The following is a 16838-nucleotide window of genomic DNA, read 5'->3' as shown; positions in this document are numbered from 1 at the left end:
CTGGGCTGAGAAGTGGCAGATGGAGTTCAACTTGGATAAATGTGAAGTGATTGATTTTGGAAGGTCGAACTTGCATGTTGAATACAGGGTTAAAGACAGGAATGTAGGCAGTGTGGAGGAACTTCACGATCTTGGCGTTCATGTATATAGATCCCTCAAAGTTGCCACCCAGGTTGATAGGGTTGTTAAGAAGGCGTATGGTGTTTTGGTTTTCACTAACAGGAGGATTGAGTTTAAGAGCCATAAGGTTTTGCTGCAGCTCTTTAAAATTCTGGTCAGACCACACCTGGAATATTGTGTCCAGTTCTGGTAGCCTCATTATAGGAAGGATGTAGATGCTGTAGAGAGGGTGCAGAGGAGATTTACCAGGATGCTGCCTGGATTGGAGAGCTTGTCTTATGAGGAGAGGTTGAGTGACCTCGGTCTTTTCACCCTGGAGAGTAGGAACAGAGGTGACTTGATAGATGTGTACAAGGTAACGAGAGGAATAGATAGAGGAGATAGCCTGAGACTTTTCCCCAGGGCAGAAATGGCTGTCACATGGGATCATAATTTTAAGATGATTGGAGGAATGTGTAGGGGAGATGTCAGAGGTAGTTTCTTTACTCAGAGAGTGGTGGGTGCGTGGAAGTAGAGTCAGCGGTGGTAGTAGAGTCCGAGACATTAGGGACATTTAAGCGATTGCTGGACAAACATTTGATTGGCAATAAATTGAGGGGTGTAAAGGTTAGGCTGATCTTAGACTAAGGTAAATGCTCGGCACAACATCGTGGGGTGAAGGGCCTGGACTGTGCTGTACTGCTCTATTTATTATGTTCGATGCCACTCTTCAGCCCATTGGCCCATCTGGTCAAGATCCTGTTATAATCTGAGGTAACCTTCTTCGCTGGCCACTACACCTCCAATGTTGGTGTCACCTGCAAACTTACTAACTGTACCTCTTACCCTCACATCCAAACCATTAAATAACAAAAAGCAGTGGCCCTGACGATACTTTGATGTGAATGATTAGCTATGATCTCAGTGAATGGCAGAGCATGTTAAAGTGCACAGCCTATCACTCCTTACATTCATTCCATAGCAGGCTGCATGTCAGTAAGACACCTTCTGGGGATAGTTAGCAATGAACGTCTGGCCACAGACCCCAGGTCAAAGCGGCAAAGGCACAGAATTTCAAGATGGAGGGAACATTGACAGATTTAATTAAGAAATTTGAGAATGGATAATCGCAGGCCTGGAAGAAATGTGTTCGAGATGTGAAAGAGAGTGAGGAGAGAAGGAACACTTCTGACCATTAATTTCCAATCGCCTCTGACTACAGGTATACCGCCCGAAGGCAGTGGGATAGTTTAGTTAGAAAGGAGGAGAGGACTACAGAGTAATGACAGGCAGTCAGCATAATCTCAGTAATGGGAAAAACATCAGAGGACTCAGGGACAAGATAAGTCGTCATTAAGATGAATCAAATACAGCATGGATTCAGGGAAAGCCATGACTGACATGCTGGACTATGTCAAGGTGATAACAGGGGGGATCCCCGAGGGTGCACGGCCGAACTGGGGTTTAGGATTTGATAAAATTCTTCATGACGGACAGATCACAGAGTAAAAGCCCAAGGAATTCATGGCAAGGTGGCAAGTTATATCCAAATGTAGCTCAGAGACAGCCAGCACAAGGTTCGATGGTGCCTGGAAGACAGTTCCCAGTGGGTCCCCTTTGAAGACCCCCCCCCCGCCCATGTTACCCATGAAACACCTGACTCCGCTTTGTAATACCCCTCCCCCTCCCCACAACCCTTCCTCCCTGAAGTGTTCTTTCAGAAATGAAATCATTTATTACCTTCTTGGCGTTTTTAACTTTTGTGATTAAAAGCAAGTCATCAAACAGGAACAGATGTACATCCAGGAGTTTTGTCGCCCCTGTAGGGAGAGTGGAATTAGAGACGGCTGGGTTTGAAGAACAGAAGCAAAAAAAGCCTAAGGATGCTGAAAATCTGAAATAAGAACAAAAACGAGTCGGAAAATCTCAGCATCTTCCTGACCGAAGACAGGGTGTACCTGCCACAGAGGGAGTGCAGTAAAAGCTCATCAGACTGATTCCTGGGATGGCAGGATTATCCTGTGTGAGGACAGATTGGTTTCACTGGAGTTTAGAAGGAAGAGAGGGGAACCTGACTGAAACGTGTTAAATTCTGACACATTGGATGCAGGGAGAATGTTTCTCCTTTCCAGGGATCCAGACAAGGGCTCAGGATCTCAGGAAACGTAGAAACATAGAAAATAGGTGCAGGAGTAGGCCATTCGGCCCTTCGAGCCTGCACCACCATTCAATATGATCATGGCTGATCATGCGATTTGAGTATCCCACTCCCGCTCTCTCCCCATTCCCCTTGATTCCTTTAGCTACAAGGGCCATGCCCAGCTCCCTCTCGAGTATATCTAACAAACTGGCCCCAACAGCTTCCTGCGGGAGAAAATTCCCCAAGTTCACAACTCTACCGGGAAGACCATTTTGGACTGACATGAGGAGAAATTTCTTCTCTCAGAAGGTGCTGACCCTGGGGAATTCTCTTCCATCGAAGGCTGGGGAGACCAAGTTACTGATTAGTTTTAAGAAACAAATTGAATTCTATAGGTGACAAGATAATGGGGAAAGGGCGGGAGTAAGGCTTTGAGATAAAACATCAGCCATGATAGTATTGGAGTGAGGTGGAGAGGCCTCACTGAGCTGATTGGCCAAGGCTGCTCCTATTTCCTATACTTGTATAGGAGGATGGGAGTTGACATTTCAAATCAAAGTTTTAAGAGGTCTTCAACCTGGAATGTTTCTCTCAGCACAGGCGCTGAGGTTTCTCGAGCTATTTATTTTGGTCTCATTTTGGTTTCAGGTATTTGATGTGAACACCACCTTCCCCTCGGTCAGGAGTAAGACACACTCACCGGCGAGACTCAGTCGTCCTTCATGCAAAAGCTGTCTGTTCACCGGTGACAGGAGACCGTCTGCCATGTTGTCTTTGACCAGGTATCGAAGACTCTGGTGAAGATTGGAAGATGCAGGGATAACCATGATTTAGACCTTCATTAAAGTGGCAAGGTGTTACTTGAGTGCACTGCAATTATAACTGTATCCATAGGCCCTGGCTCTCGCTCTCGGTGTGCCCAGCTAATTAACCCTGGTGCCACAGGACTATGAAACCCAGACAGGACAATGTCCTCACCAGTTTGGATGGGCTAACGTTTGAGTGGAGAAAGTGAGGACTGCAGATGCTGGAGATCAGAGCTTAAAAATGTGTTGCTGGAAAAGCGCAGCAGGTCAGGCAGCATCAAAGGAGCAGGAGAATCGACGATCCGGGCATAAGCCCTTCTTCAGGAATGAGGAGGGTGTGCCAAGCAGGCTAAGATAAAAGGTAGGGAGGAGGGACTTGGGGGAGGGGCATTGGGAATGCGATAGGTGGAAGGAGGTTAAGGTGAGGGTGATAGGCCGGAGAAGGGGTGGGGGCAGGGAGGTCGGGAAGACGATTGCAGGTCAAGAAGGCGGTGCTGAGTCTGAGGGTTGGGACTGAGACAAGGTGGGGGGAGGGGAAATGAGGAAGCTGGAGAAATCTGCATTCATCCCTTGTGGTTGGAGGGTACCTAGGCGGAAGATGAGGCACTCTTCCTCCAGGCGTATGTTGCCATGGTCTGGCGATGGAGGAGGCCAAGGACCTGCATGTCCTTGGCGGAGTGGGAGGGGGAGTTAAAGTGTTCAGTCCCTCCTCCCTACCTTTTATCTTAGCCTGCTTGGCACACCCTCCTCATTCCTGAAGAAAGGCTTATGCCCGAAACGTTGATTCTCCTAATGTTTGAGTGGACCCGATATTCTGCTTCGATACTTCCGTTAAGAAGATGGGGTTGTGGTTTTGTGTGAAACAGTCAATCGGGAATCAGCAGCAACTTTACATCACTCAACCAGGTTTTAATCCTGTTGAAGAATTTTCACTAACTCCAGTGAGTTACAATCCATGATTTCTGTTTATATGAGATGGGCAACACGGGATGGGCAACAAGGCTGGCCTTGCCAATGATGCCCACGACCTATGGAAGGTAAAGAAAAAAACCCTCTACCATCTATTCTCTACCTTCTATTAGAATATTCTCCTTTGGCTAAAATGTTGTATATGTAAACATCCTGCAAGAAAGACACCTCACACAAGCACCTTAGATTCCCTACAGTGTGGAAACAGGCCCTTCGGCCCAACCAGTCCACACCGACCCTCCAAAGAGTAACCCACCTAGATCCATTACCCTCTGACTGATGCACCTAACACTACGGGCAATTTAGCATGGCCAATTCACCTGACCTGCACATTTTTGGACTGTGGGAGGTAACCCACATAGACACAGGGAGAATGTGCAAACTCCACACAGACAGTCGCCCGAGGCTGGAATCAAACCTGGGACCCTGGTGCTGTGAGGCAGCAGTGCTAACCACTGAGCCACTGCGCTGCCCACAGTCATACACCTCACACACATGCACCTCACACACGTGCACCTCACAGTCATATACCTCACAGTCGTATACCTCACAGTCATACACCTCACACATGTGCCATCCACAGTCATACACCTCACACATGTGCACCTCACAGTCGTACATTTCACATACACCTGACACACGTGCATCTCACAGTCATGCACCTCGCACACGTGCACCTCACAGTCGTACACCTCACAGTCGTACACCAAACACACGTGCACCTCACAGTCGTACATGTCACACATGTACACCTCACAGCCATACACCTCACACATGTGCACCTCACAGTCGTACACCTCACAGTCGTACACCAAACACACGTGCACCTCACAGTCGTACATGTCACACATGTACACCTCACAGCCATACACCTCACGTATGTGCACCTCACAGTCGTACACATCACATACATACACCTCACACATGTGCACCTCACAGTCGTGCACCTCACAGTCGTACGCCTCACACATATGCACCTCACAGTCATACACATCACACGCGTGCACCTCACAATGTGCACCTCACAGTTGTACACCTCACACGTGCACCTCACAGTCGTACACCTCACACACATGCACCTCAGTCACATGCACCTCACAGTCATATACCTCACATGTGATCCTCGCAGTCTTACACGTCACACAGGTACACCTCACAGTCATACACCACACAGTCGACACCTCACAGTCGTGCACCTCACAATCTTACACCTCATACATGTGCACCTCACACACGTGCACATCACAATCATACACATCAGACATGTACACCTCACAGTCGTACACCTCACACATGTACATGTCACAGTCGTACACCTCACAGTCGTGCACTTCATACAGTCATACACATCAGTCAAACAGTACGTACACATACATCACATAGGTGTATACCTCACAGATGTACACCACACAGACGTATATCTCACACACATACATCTCATAGACATACACTTCACAGTTGTACAACACACAGATGTAAACTTACAGAATCGCACTCGGACAGGGATGCTACACAATTATACCTGTCCCTTTGTTCCTATCACTGTCAGGGAAGAGCCATTCCTGAACTGTTAATTAATTGTTTAATGCGGTGTAACTTCTCTTTAACAATCTGTCGATGTCCACAGTCTGAGTGGAAAAAAGTGGAGGTGATGTATCTGTGATAAACATCGAGGGAGATTTAGTCCAAGAGCAAGTGACAAATCTTTTGTTTGTCGACACGTAAATCAGCTACCTGTTAAATTTCAGTTTAATATTTTGTATAATATTTTTGGAAACACAACAATGAATACCTGTCTGCTATAAGCATCAGTCTGAAAAGGATTTGAACCGTAAAGTGAACCGTCTCACCAGATGCCATCTGAATAAGATGAATTGATTTTCAAATCTACAATTATGAGATAAATTACTGCTTTCCTTCCAACACAAACTGGATCTTAAATGAATCTTGGTGAACAATTAAAGCTGCCTATTTTAGGGATGTGATAGCCCGGTGGTATTATCGCTGGACAGCGAATCCAGAAACCCAGATAATGTTCTGGAGACCCAGGTTTGAATTCCACTGTGGCAACTTGAATCCAACAAAAATCTGCAATTAAGAGTCTAACAATGACCATGAATCTATTGTTGGAAAAACCCATCTAGTTCACTAATATTCTTCAGGGAAGGAACCTGCCATTCTCACCCAGTCTGGCCTACATGTGACTCCAGACCCACAGCAATGTGGTTGACTGTTAACTGCCCTCTGGGCAATTAGGGATGGGCAATAAATACTGAGCCTAGCCAGTGACACCCTCATCCCATGCAGGAATAAAAAAAGTACACTGTTGCAATAAGCAGAGAAGAGGCAGGTTAGCTAAGTGGTTACAATACAGCTCAGAATAACACCATCATATTGCTATTTACAGGAGCTTGCTTTGTGCAAATTCTTACAGTGCAGTTGCAACTTGTAAAGGAAATCATGAGCTGTAACTCACGTTGGAATATCACAAGATCCTGATTTTAAAAATTGCAAGATTCTGGTTTTATTTTAAGATGATTGCTGTCTTGTGGAATGAGGTAGATTCTTGCACAATGGATCTAGGATGCAGTGGCAAAGCTGTACAGACAGAATCCAGTCTCCAGCAGTAGCTGCCCTCAGGGAAAACACTATCCCTGCAATTCTCTCTCCGTATTACTGTGCAGAGTCTGGCCTCCAGCTGAGGGACCTTTGCCCAGACTCGCCCATCAATAAATATTTGCTAAACAAGGGGCATCCTCATTTCATCCATTCATTAAACAAAGCAGTGGTTGGTCTCTGACTTTGGTATGACCCTGAGGTGATTGCTGGTGCCTTTCACTGGAGCAATGCTGTTATCCTGCTTGTGGAACAGGGATAGCTGGGCTGGAAAACACACCCTGCAACTCAGAGAGGTTTCCATCTTTGAGAAGGGGCACCCAGGTCTCCGATGTTTCCAAATAAATTCCAAGCATTTTGGCAGGACAATGGGACTCCCAAAGCAGTGAGAGCCAGGTCAAACACAGCTGAAAACCATGCTCTGTACCAAAAATGACTATTGGTTTGTTTATTGGGATGAAGCCACAGTTTGAGTTTTAAAGGTATGAACAACAGTATTTCAGGGACTCAGAACAACCGCTTCTAAGAAAGCTGAACATTTGCATAACCGCGCCTTAGAATTCCAACCCACAAGGAGTACCAGTAAAATGTGGACATACTGGAACTATTCATTACATATAGTGTTAGGTGTAGGGGAGTGGGTCTGGGTGGGTTGTGCTTCGGCGGGTCGTTGTGGACTCGTTAGGCTGAAGGGCCTGTTTCCACACTGTAAGTAATCTAAAATCTAAATATACATCAAAACTGGAAGCCCAGTAAGACCAGTGCAATCAATTCCAAGTATCACTGTGCTTTTTTCTATTCGGGAAAGTTATTAAACAGGGTCAGGCTGGCAAAAAGAATCCGGAATCCCATCACCTTAGAATACTGTGCATGATCTCAGCTCCCACCCCAGTCACAAACTGTCCAGGTACGGCCTGTGTGTGATTAACAGGCTAGGGAAGAAGCCATTGAACACAATCTCTTTGGACCTTGGTTGTTAGGGGAACAATTCCAGCCATAATATCCATAAACTATAAATCTCAGCTGATAATTTTAAACCTAAGAAAGACTATTTACTCAAAAAATATTAACGGATATGGGCCAAAGGCAGGAATATGGAGCTGGGCCAAAAGATTTGTTCCGTGTGTAATGTTTTTCTGTAGCGTCTACCAAATGCTTAATTGCAGAAGCAATCATCCAACACCCACAAACGGAGCAGCATCAAGACATTATTTCGAAGAGGTACATCACACTGCAGCACCCAAGGACTACAAGAAGCAGAAAAAAAAATCTATACAACATTTTCAAGAAAAACAGGTACCCAATAAACACAATCCGCCGATTCCTCAGAAACCAGCCCAAACAAGCAGACTCAACACAACCAAAACCTATAGCCACATTACCGTACATCAAAGACATATCAGAAATGACTTCCAGACTACTCAGACCCCTTGGCATCATAGTAGCCCACAAACCCACCAACACACTAAAACAGTGACTAATGAACCTAAAGGATCCATTAGATACCACCAGCAAAACTAACGTCATTTACCAAGTTACCATGCAAGAACTGTTAAAAACACTACATTGGACAAACCAGCAGGAAATCTGCCACCAGGAAACATGAACACCAACTGACCACCAAAAGACATGACCTGCTCTCACTAGTTTCCATACATACAGACAAAGAAGGACACCATTTTGACTGGGACAACACACACATCCTAGGACAGGTGAAACAAGGACATGCACGAAAATTCTTAAAGGCATGGCATTCTAACCAGAACTCCATCGATAAATAAATCGATTTAGATCCATTCTACCTTTCGCTTGAAAAATGGAACTGGAAATAACATCACGCACCTTAAGAAACCAAGGCCTATAAGTAGAGAGGTGGGACATACCACCAACGCTTCACCAGAGACTCTCACTGAAGATGTTACCTAGTATGGTGACGAAACATCAGAAAACAAATCTTCCAGCTCAGCGAGCTAACTTACATACTTATCATCAATCTGAGCTACAAATCTTCTCAACAATCACTAATATCAATTATCTCTCCACATTCTCTTAATTCGATCAAAACATTATGTAGATAAAAACAATTCCATCAAATCTCTTCTCACCTGCTGCATTTCCATGGTAACAATCTCATGGTTCTTCGTTATTATAGCTTCCCATCATCATTGTCTGAGTCAAACTATCCTGCATGTTGTTATAACACTTATACCACAACCTCCCAAAACTGAGTTTACTGGCAGCACGGTGGCTCAATGGTTAGCACTGCTGCCTCACAGCGCCAGGGACCCAGGTTCAATTCCAGCCTCGGGTGACTGTGTGGAGTTTGCACATTCTCCCCGTGTCTGTGCTGGTTTCCTCCCACAGTCTAGAGATGTGCAGGTCAGGTGAATTGGCCATGCTAACTTGCCCATGGTGTTCAGGGATATATAGATTAGGTGCATTAGTCAGTGGTAAATGTAGAGTAGGGGAATGGGTCTAGGCTGGTCACTCTTCAGAGGGTCAGTGTGGACTTGTTGGGCCTAATGGCCTGTTTCCATACTGTAGGGATTTTATGATCATTATGCCTTGACTCAGGCTTGTCCTGCCTTAAACCACCCAAACAATAAGATCCATATCCCATTGCCTTTTACTGACCTTATCAAGTACCTTATCCATCCTCCCACCTGTGTGTTTGAGCGAGCTCATGAATGTATGATGTGTGTTTGAAATTCAGGTTGATTTCCTGTTGACCACCTGTTATGTATAATGATGGCTGAGCACTGAATTGGTAAGTCATATCTTTAAAAAGCCCTTTTGTGGTCAGAATGAGGTGTGGGGAAGCATTTAACACCAGCTCACTCAACAAACAGCTGAAACCCTCACGGTATTATGGAGATGAGAATCGGGAATCATTAATGTATTTGGGATTACAAACCCCTTTTTCCAAATCAGTGCCAAGTCCAGGTTGGGTACAGCTGGGCAGAGGTGTGGGAAGATCCCTTTCAAGACTATGCTGCCTTGTTCAATGTCACCAGGTACTGCCGTGAGTTCCAGTATCACACTTCGACACCCACTTCAGTTACATCATCATTCCCAGAGCTACATCAATTCAGTTTGTTTTCTGGCCCCTTCATACCACGTGTGAGATGTTTGATCATGGAACAAAATTCTTCGGTGCCCAACAGAATGGAGGGTTAAGTAAAGGTCCCAAATCTAGAGCATAGAACATAGAACATTACAGCGCAGTACAGGCCCTTCGGCCCTCGATGTTGCACTGACCTGTGAAACCAATCTGAAGCCCATCTAACCTACACGAATCCATTTTTGTCCATATATCTATCCAATGACCATTTAAGTGCCCTTAAAGTTGGCGAGTCTACTACTGTTGCAGGCAGTGATTTCCACACCCCTACTACTACCTGAGTAAAGAAACTACCTCTGACATCTGTCCTATATCTATCACTCCTCAATTTAAAGCTATGTCCCCTTGTGCTAGCCATCATCATCAAAGGAAAAAGGCTCTCATTGTCCACCCTATCTAACCCTCTGATTATCTTTTATGTCTCAATTAAATCATCTTTCAATCTTCTTCTGTCCAACAAAAGCAGCCTCAAGTCCCCCAGCCTTTCCTCATAAGACCTTCCCTCTGTACCAGGCAACATCCTAGTAAATCTCCTCTGAACCCTTTCCAAAGCTTCCACATCCTTCCTGTAATGCAGTGACCAGAACTGTACGCAATACTCCAAGTGCGGCCACACCAGAATATTGTACAGCTGTAGCATGACCTCGTGGCTCCAAAACTCAATCCCTCTGCCAATAAAAGCTAGCGCACCATACACATTCTTAACAACTTTATCAACCTGGGTGGCAACTTTCAGGGATCTGTGGACATGGACACCGAGATCTCTCTGCTCATCCACACTACCAAGAATTTTAGCCCAGTACTCTGCATTCCGGTTACTCCTTCCAAAGTGAATTTCTTCCTGAGGTTTTACTTTAAGCTGAAGCTGGTCACCAAGCAGAATTCACAAACCAAACTCTACACCTCCCCCTGCCAGCAGACTCAACACAATAAAAATTCCAACAGACAAAATTAAATTTCACTGTCTTGACAAGTGAGCTTTAAACAATGGGGCTGGTAATTGTGTTAGAGTAAACTGTGATAAATATAATGATTGCTCATGCCAGTGACACCCTGCTCCATCTCTAAGTCAGTGTTACCTACCTGAGTATGCTGAATGAGTTACAAGCTGTTTGGCACAAAGGATATCAAATCAATCAGGATGATCAGGGTGAAGCGGTGTCAATCCAGAGCCTGGTACCAACCAGCTGCTCCAACAAGTGAGAAAAGAGTTTCAGCATTCAGCATCTCTCTGCCTCCAAAAGAACGCTGCGTTCCTCCAACTCTGGCCTCTTGCATGCACCCAAACCCCTTCTCCTCCCCCTCCAACAACTCCCAAGGTCCTAATCTCTGGAATTCTTTCTCAGCCCTATCTTGCTCCTGTTAAGATGTTCCTTAAAACCTCTCATTTTAGTCAAGTTTATTGGCCACCTTTGGCTGACTGTCAATTCTCAATGGATTATGGGAATGTGGAGCATCTTGGGGAATTTTCCTAGATTTGAGGTACTGGCATGTTGTTGTTGCTCCTTGACGATCCCTATGGAGGGAACTCCTTACTCCCTGTCCAGCTGGGAGTTTCTCACCAATGAGAAAGCTGATCTGCCCTTGGCCAGGAAGCAGACCATTGTAATCTTGCTTTCCCTGAACATGAAAGGAGGTGGTAGAAAGGCCGAGAGAGAGTAAGGGAATCAAACGGGGCTCTAGATCACTGAAAGCACAAAGTTAAAAATCACACAACACCAGGTTATAGTCCAGCAGGTTTATTTGGAAGAACAAGCTTTTGGAACGCTGCTCCTTCATCAGCTAGTGGGGCAGTAAAAATCGTACTATAAATTCTGTGTCATATGATCCTGCCCCACTAGCTCCCTGACAAAGGAGCAGCGCTCTGAAGGCTAGTACTTCCAAATAAACCTGTTGGACTATAACCTGGTGTTGTGTGATTTTTAACTTTGTCCACCCCAGTCCAACACCAGTTCCTCCACATCATTGAAGGCACAGTCAGCGTGAGGCATCTCAGACAGACGAGGGAGATAGTGTGGGGTTGGGCCTTGAAGAGGTTTCAACATTGCTGACGGAGAATTTTAAATTCAAAGTGTTGAGCTATCAGATGGTTAGCACAGGGGACAATGGGTGTCAATTCAGAGTTCAGCTTTAGACAAGCCTGGGTTTTACAGAAACTATAAATATGGAACTCGGACTAATGTGGAAACAAAACTCGGAGTTCAGAAGGACTGAGGCGATAGCTACTGCGTACTGAACACAGGCATCATCAAACAGTAAACAGTATCAGCCCACCTCAGGTAGAAATATCTTCTTATTCCTTTCCCAGATTGGAGGCCAAACGATCATCTCCTGAATCTGCTGAAATTTCTGAATCCTGTCCAGCCACTTCACTTTGCCTTCAAGGTCACCTGACAAACACGACACAAGAAGAAGCCATAAAGCAATGGACCTCCATGTTCAAATAGATTTCTTTGTGCCCTGGAAACCATTGGTGAGTGTTTTTCTTGATTATCTAATTGAGCTGAATGGCGCTGGCATGGTATGAATTTTACCCCCTCTGGAGTAAGCGTCCAACCCAAGGCAGAGATGGTGCCTGGTTATAACACCAATCTGCTGTTTCAGGTGGGAAGTGCAGCATTTGGCCTAGAAAGAGTTAATTTGGGTAATTTTGGAATCGCTCTGACCTCTGGTATTTAAATAGCTGCCCCTGGAAGGAGTTAGTCAGTTCTAGGTAGCTGTTCTAAGTTGTGTGTCTGATTAGTTGTTAGTGTTACAGACATGTCGCAGAGACCTAGTACTCAGGAGTTAACAACAGCTCTTACTTAGTGCTAATGTCATTAACCAGCCGTGTAACCTGTTACCATTACCATCATTCAATCAATCCCTTATTGTTAGTCAGCCCAACTCATGTGGTTATCTGTCATCAGCAAATAGGAGTGAGATTGTCGACCAGGATAATAAGATGTGTCAGTGGCAACTGATCTACCCAAAGAAGATCCTGGCACCATCACATGCCAGTTCTGGGCATCACTGACAACTGAAATTGGCAGCTATCGGCTGGGGAGAGTGGGGATGAGAGGAGGAATGAGGAGTTATCAACTCTCCAGTGTTTCCTGGTGGCTGGAGCAGGTGAAGATCAGTCTCCAGGACACAATTAGTCCAGGAGGGAAAAAAAAAATCAGACAAAATCTCATTTTCCTTCAGCACTTTTCTTCGCTGGTCACGAGGTGTTGGAGTAGGAAAGGGAGACGGCTGTTTTCAGCAACAGTCAAGAGTGATCAGTCAGATTACCGAGAGATTGTTTTCCAATGGCTAAAAGATGGTCAGGCAGCACCAGAGCAGGGATGTGTCAGGTGACCAATGGGAGGATTGTTGGAGGTCATGTGGTGCAATCTCCACACAGAGTTGGCAACCCCATGTAGTCATCATGAGCTCATCACTGGGAGAGTGTTTGTGTGTTGGCTGGAGGTCCCATACACATTGCTGTATCCTGATTTTTCATTTATAGTGTGGTCCTTGAACCTTGCTCAGCCCCTTGAAAACTGGTGCTACCAGACTGGGAGGTTGCCCAGAAGCAGAACTCTACCATTTTAACTGCCCCGTCTCTATCTCCCATAGCATAACGTGAAGCTTCTAATCATTGGTGTCTAGAGGAAATGGTATTTTGTAAACAGGAATCTAATTTGAATTGAAGCGAAGCATTACAAACTACTTTCACTGTACCATTTGGCAGTCTGTTCACTCACTGAACCGATTTGCAGGGATGCAATAGCCTAGTAGTGTTATTGCTGGACTGTTAATCCAGAGACTCAGGTCATATTCCGGGACACATGGCTGATGGTGGAATTCGAATTGAATAAAAATCTGGAATTCAGAGTCTCATGATGATCATTAATACATTGCCGATTATCAGAAAAACTCATCTATAAGACCATAAGACATAGGAGTGGAACTAAGGCCATTCGGCCCATCGAGTCAACTCCGCCATTCAATCATGGCTGATGGGCATTTCAACTCCACTTACCCGCATTCTCCCCGTAGCCTTGTGTCAAGAATTTATCAATTTCTGCCTTGAAGACATTTAGCGTCCCAGCCTCCACTGCACTCTACGGCAATGAATTCCACAGGCCCACCACTCTCTGGCTGAAGAAATGTCTCCGCATTTCTGTTCTGAATTTACCCCCTCTAATTCTAAGGCTGTGTCCAAGGGTCCTAGTCTCCTCGCCTAACGGAAACAGTTTCCTAGCGCCCACCCTCTCCAAGCCATGTATTAACTTGTAAGTTTCTATTAGATCTCCCCTTAATCTTCTAAACTCCAATGAATACAATCCCACTAATATCCTTAAGAGAAGGAAATCTGTCATCCTTACCTGGTCTGGTCTGCATGTGACTCCAGACCCACAGCAAGGTGGTTAACAATTAACTGCCCTCTGGGCAATTGGGGCTGGGCAATAAATATCGGGCCTAGTCAGGGGTGTGTGAATAAAAGAAGATTAGTTGTGAATTCACCCTCCACTTCACGTGCCTTATCCTTCTGTCCTCAGAGTCTAGACAATGAACAATTGTTATCTAATCTATAGATGAACCGATGTCTCTTTTCTCTTAAAAGGTGTTGGTAAAACCTGAAAGAATCAAAAAAATGTTTATGGATCACCCTTTGTAGCAAAGCTGGCAGGAGTGAGTGAGTGAGTGAGTGAGTGAGTGAGTGAGTGAGTGAGTGAGTGAGTGAGTGAATGAGTGAGTGAGTGAGTGAGTGAGTGAGTGAGTGAGTGAGTGAGTGTGGCCTCTCTTTGTTAGAAATGTCATTTTAAAGCGTGCGGCCTGGTTGGAGAACACATACTCACAGATCGAATTGTCCACCTGTTTGATGATAACCTGGATTCTCTGTTTCTCCGCTGTCTCTGTACTTCTCTTCCAGAGGTTCCTCAGGAGCAACGGGTACCTCGTCAACCTCTGCAGGGGCGACACCAGCAGATCGGACAAGTGCAGCCGTTTGCACTGCTCGTTCTGTTCACACCACTGTCCCCATGTAAATAAAACACAGGGAGGTTTCCCAAGGAACAATGCAGCAGGATGAGAAATATTACCGAAAAAAAATAGCAAACGGTGCGCTACATGGGAATGTTCTTGGTACCTCTCTTTGGTTACAAGAGCAGGTCAGGGGCTGCGAATACTGCAGCAAGTAACTCACCTCCTGACTCCCCAAAGCCTGTCCTCCATCTACAAGGCACAAGTCAGGAGTGTGATGGAATACTCCCCACTTGCCTGGATGGGTGCAGCTCCAACAACACTCAAGAAGCTTGACACCATCCAGGATAAAGCTGCCCGCTTGATTGGTACATCCACAAGCATCCACTCCCTTTACCAATGACTCTCAGTAGTAGCAGTGTGTACTATCTACAGGATGCACTGCAGGAATTCACCAAAGATCCTCGGACAGCACCTTCCAAACCCACAACCACTTCCATCTAGAAGGACAAGAGCAGCAGGTACATGGGAACACCTGCAAGTTCCCCTCTATGACACTGACCATCCAGACTTGGAAATATATCGTCGTTCCTTCACTGTCACTGAGTCAAACTCAGTGATATCAGACAGCTGAGTGCCAGTTCTGAGGGTAGTAAAGGGACTAACCAGCTTGACCTGTAACAAGCCGCTGGGTGGGGATGGTAGATCCTTCAAGTGGCATGACTGAGCCAGTTGGTGTTTTATGACTTTCGTGGTCAGTTTCCCAAACTTCTTAAACCAAATTCAAATTCTCACATTTTGATGCTGGGATTTGCAATCCTATTCTCCGAATTATTCATCTTGTGACGTGTAGTTCAGTTACACAACCACAAATGATATCATGTTTCCATTAGCAATAGGTGGGATAATAGGTGGCTGGGATAAGGGATGTATCATCAACACTTTTGAGTAGCTTGAGTCCCCATTGTCCTGCTCGGTTTCTCCGTTTCGTCGAGTCTCCCTCCACCACACTCTCAGCCAGTACATTCCTGACCCGGATCATTGGCCTTCAGGTCTTCTCTAGTTGTTCTGCCATTTTCCTGACATTTGTGAGTCGCTGTGAAAAGGCTGAAATTATTGCGTCCTTCTTACAACCCAAAGATACTTCCAGAAATATGTGGAATCGACCCTAGAGAATGGGACTGGGCCAACAGCATAGGTTCAGTGTAAGACTTGGGAGGCTGACAGGAAATTCAGGGAAGGTTTTCATTCACCCAGAGGGTGGTGGGTAACTGGAACTCACTGCCTGAAAGGGTGGTAAAGGCAGTCATCATCACAACATTTAAGAAGAATTTAGATAAACACTCAAAATCTCAAAGCAGGTAAATAAATTGGGATTAGAATAGATAGCTGTTGGATGAACAGCACAGACTTGATGGGCCAAAGGGTCTTTTTCCATGCTGTAAAAACACTTGGGTGATAAAGGCAAGATACCTTTCCATTGTACAACTCGACACAATGGAATTAGATCTCACAAAAGCTGCAGCACTATCACCGCGACTTCGTTTGTAAGGATGAGTTCAGAGAACCGGGATAGGTATCATACCTTAAGAAAGATTCCAAAGTCCTCCCTCATCTTCAGGTTATTGAGGTAGAGATTGGCCGAAGAGTAATTCAGGCAATATTTCTGATGACTGCAGCACACACTCTCCTGAAACTGATGGCAAACATTTGTACTTCAGAAAAGCATCATCTTCATTGCACTTTGTAACAATATGGAAGAATTGATCAAATCGGAATGAAACACGCCACTGGTTTTCAGCATTACGTACAGAATCGTTGTAGAATCCCTACAGTGTGGAAGCAGGCCATTTGGCCTGTCGAGTCCATACTGACCCTCCAAAGAGCATCCCACCCAATCCCTGTAACCTCACATTTCCCAGGCCTAACCTGCACATCTTTGGACAGTGGGAGGAAGCCACAGGAGGAATCTGCAAACTCCACACAAAGTCACCCAAGGCTGGAATCAGGCCCACTTCCCTGGCAATGTGAGGCAACAGCCCTCACCACTGAGCCACTATGCTGCCCAGATATTAATGACGGGAAACGCATAATGTTGTATAGAATAGGCTCAAGAGGCTGAACGGTCCACTACTAC

The 16838-nt window shown here is 45.4% G+C and overlaps 1 protein-coding gene across 6 annotated transcripts in view; it reads right to left on the bottom strand.

Annotated features, from left to right (window-relative positions):
* plekhg7 (pleckstrin homology domain containing, family G (with RhoGef domain) member 7) overlaps positions 1–16838 on the bottom strand; it is a 133182-nt gene that overhangs the window by 55690 nt on the left and 60654 nt on the right. For all 6 annotated transcript variants that reach the window (XM_087999701.1, XM_087999703.1, XM_087999699.1 and 3 more), the window contains 5 exons: positions 16287–16397; positions 14578–14752; positions 12026–12141; positions 2940–3033; positions 1840–1919 (listed from right to left, as the gene is read on the bottom strand). In XM_087999701.1, coding sequence (XP_087855827.1) covers positions 1840–1919; positions 2940–3033; positions 12026–12141; positions 14578–14752; positions 16287–16397 — 576 coding nt within the window. The remainder of the gene's footprint in view (positions 1–1839; positions 1920–2939; positions 3034–12025; positions 12142–14577; positions 14753–16286; positions 16398–16838) is intronic.

Source organism: Chiloscyllium plagiosum, unplaced genomic scaffold, assembly GCF_037043375.1.
Source record: "Chiloscyllium plagiosum isolate Xiang-an unplaced genomic scaffold, Cpla_swu_hap1 HiC_scaffold_23, whole genome shotgun sequence".
In the NCBI taxonomy this organism is placed as follows: Eukaryota; Metazoa; Chordata; class Chondrichthyes; order Orectolobiformes; family Hemiscylliidae; genus Chiloscyllium; species Chiloscyllium plagiosum.
This window is presented reverse-complemented; position numbering and strand designations above follow the sequence as displayed.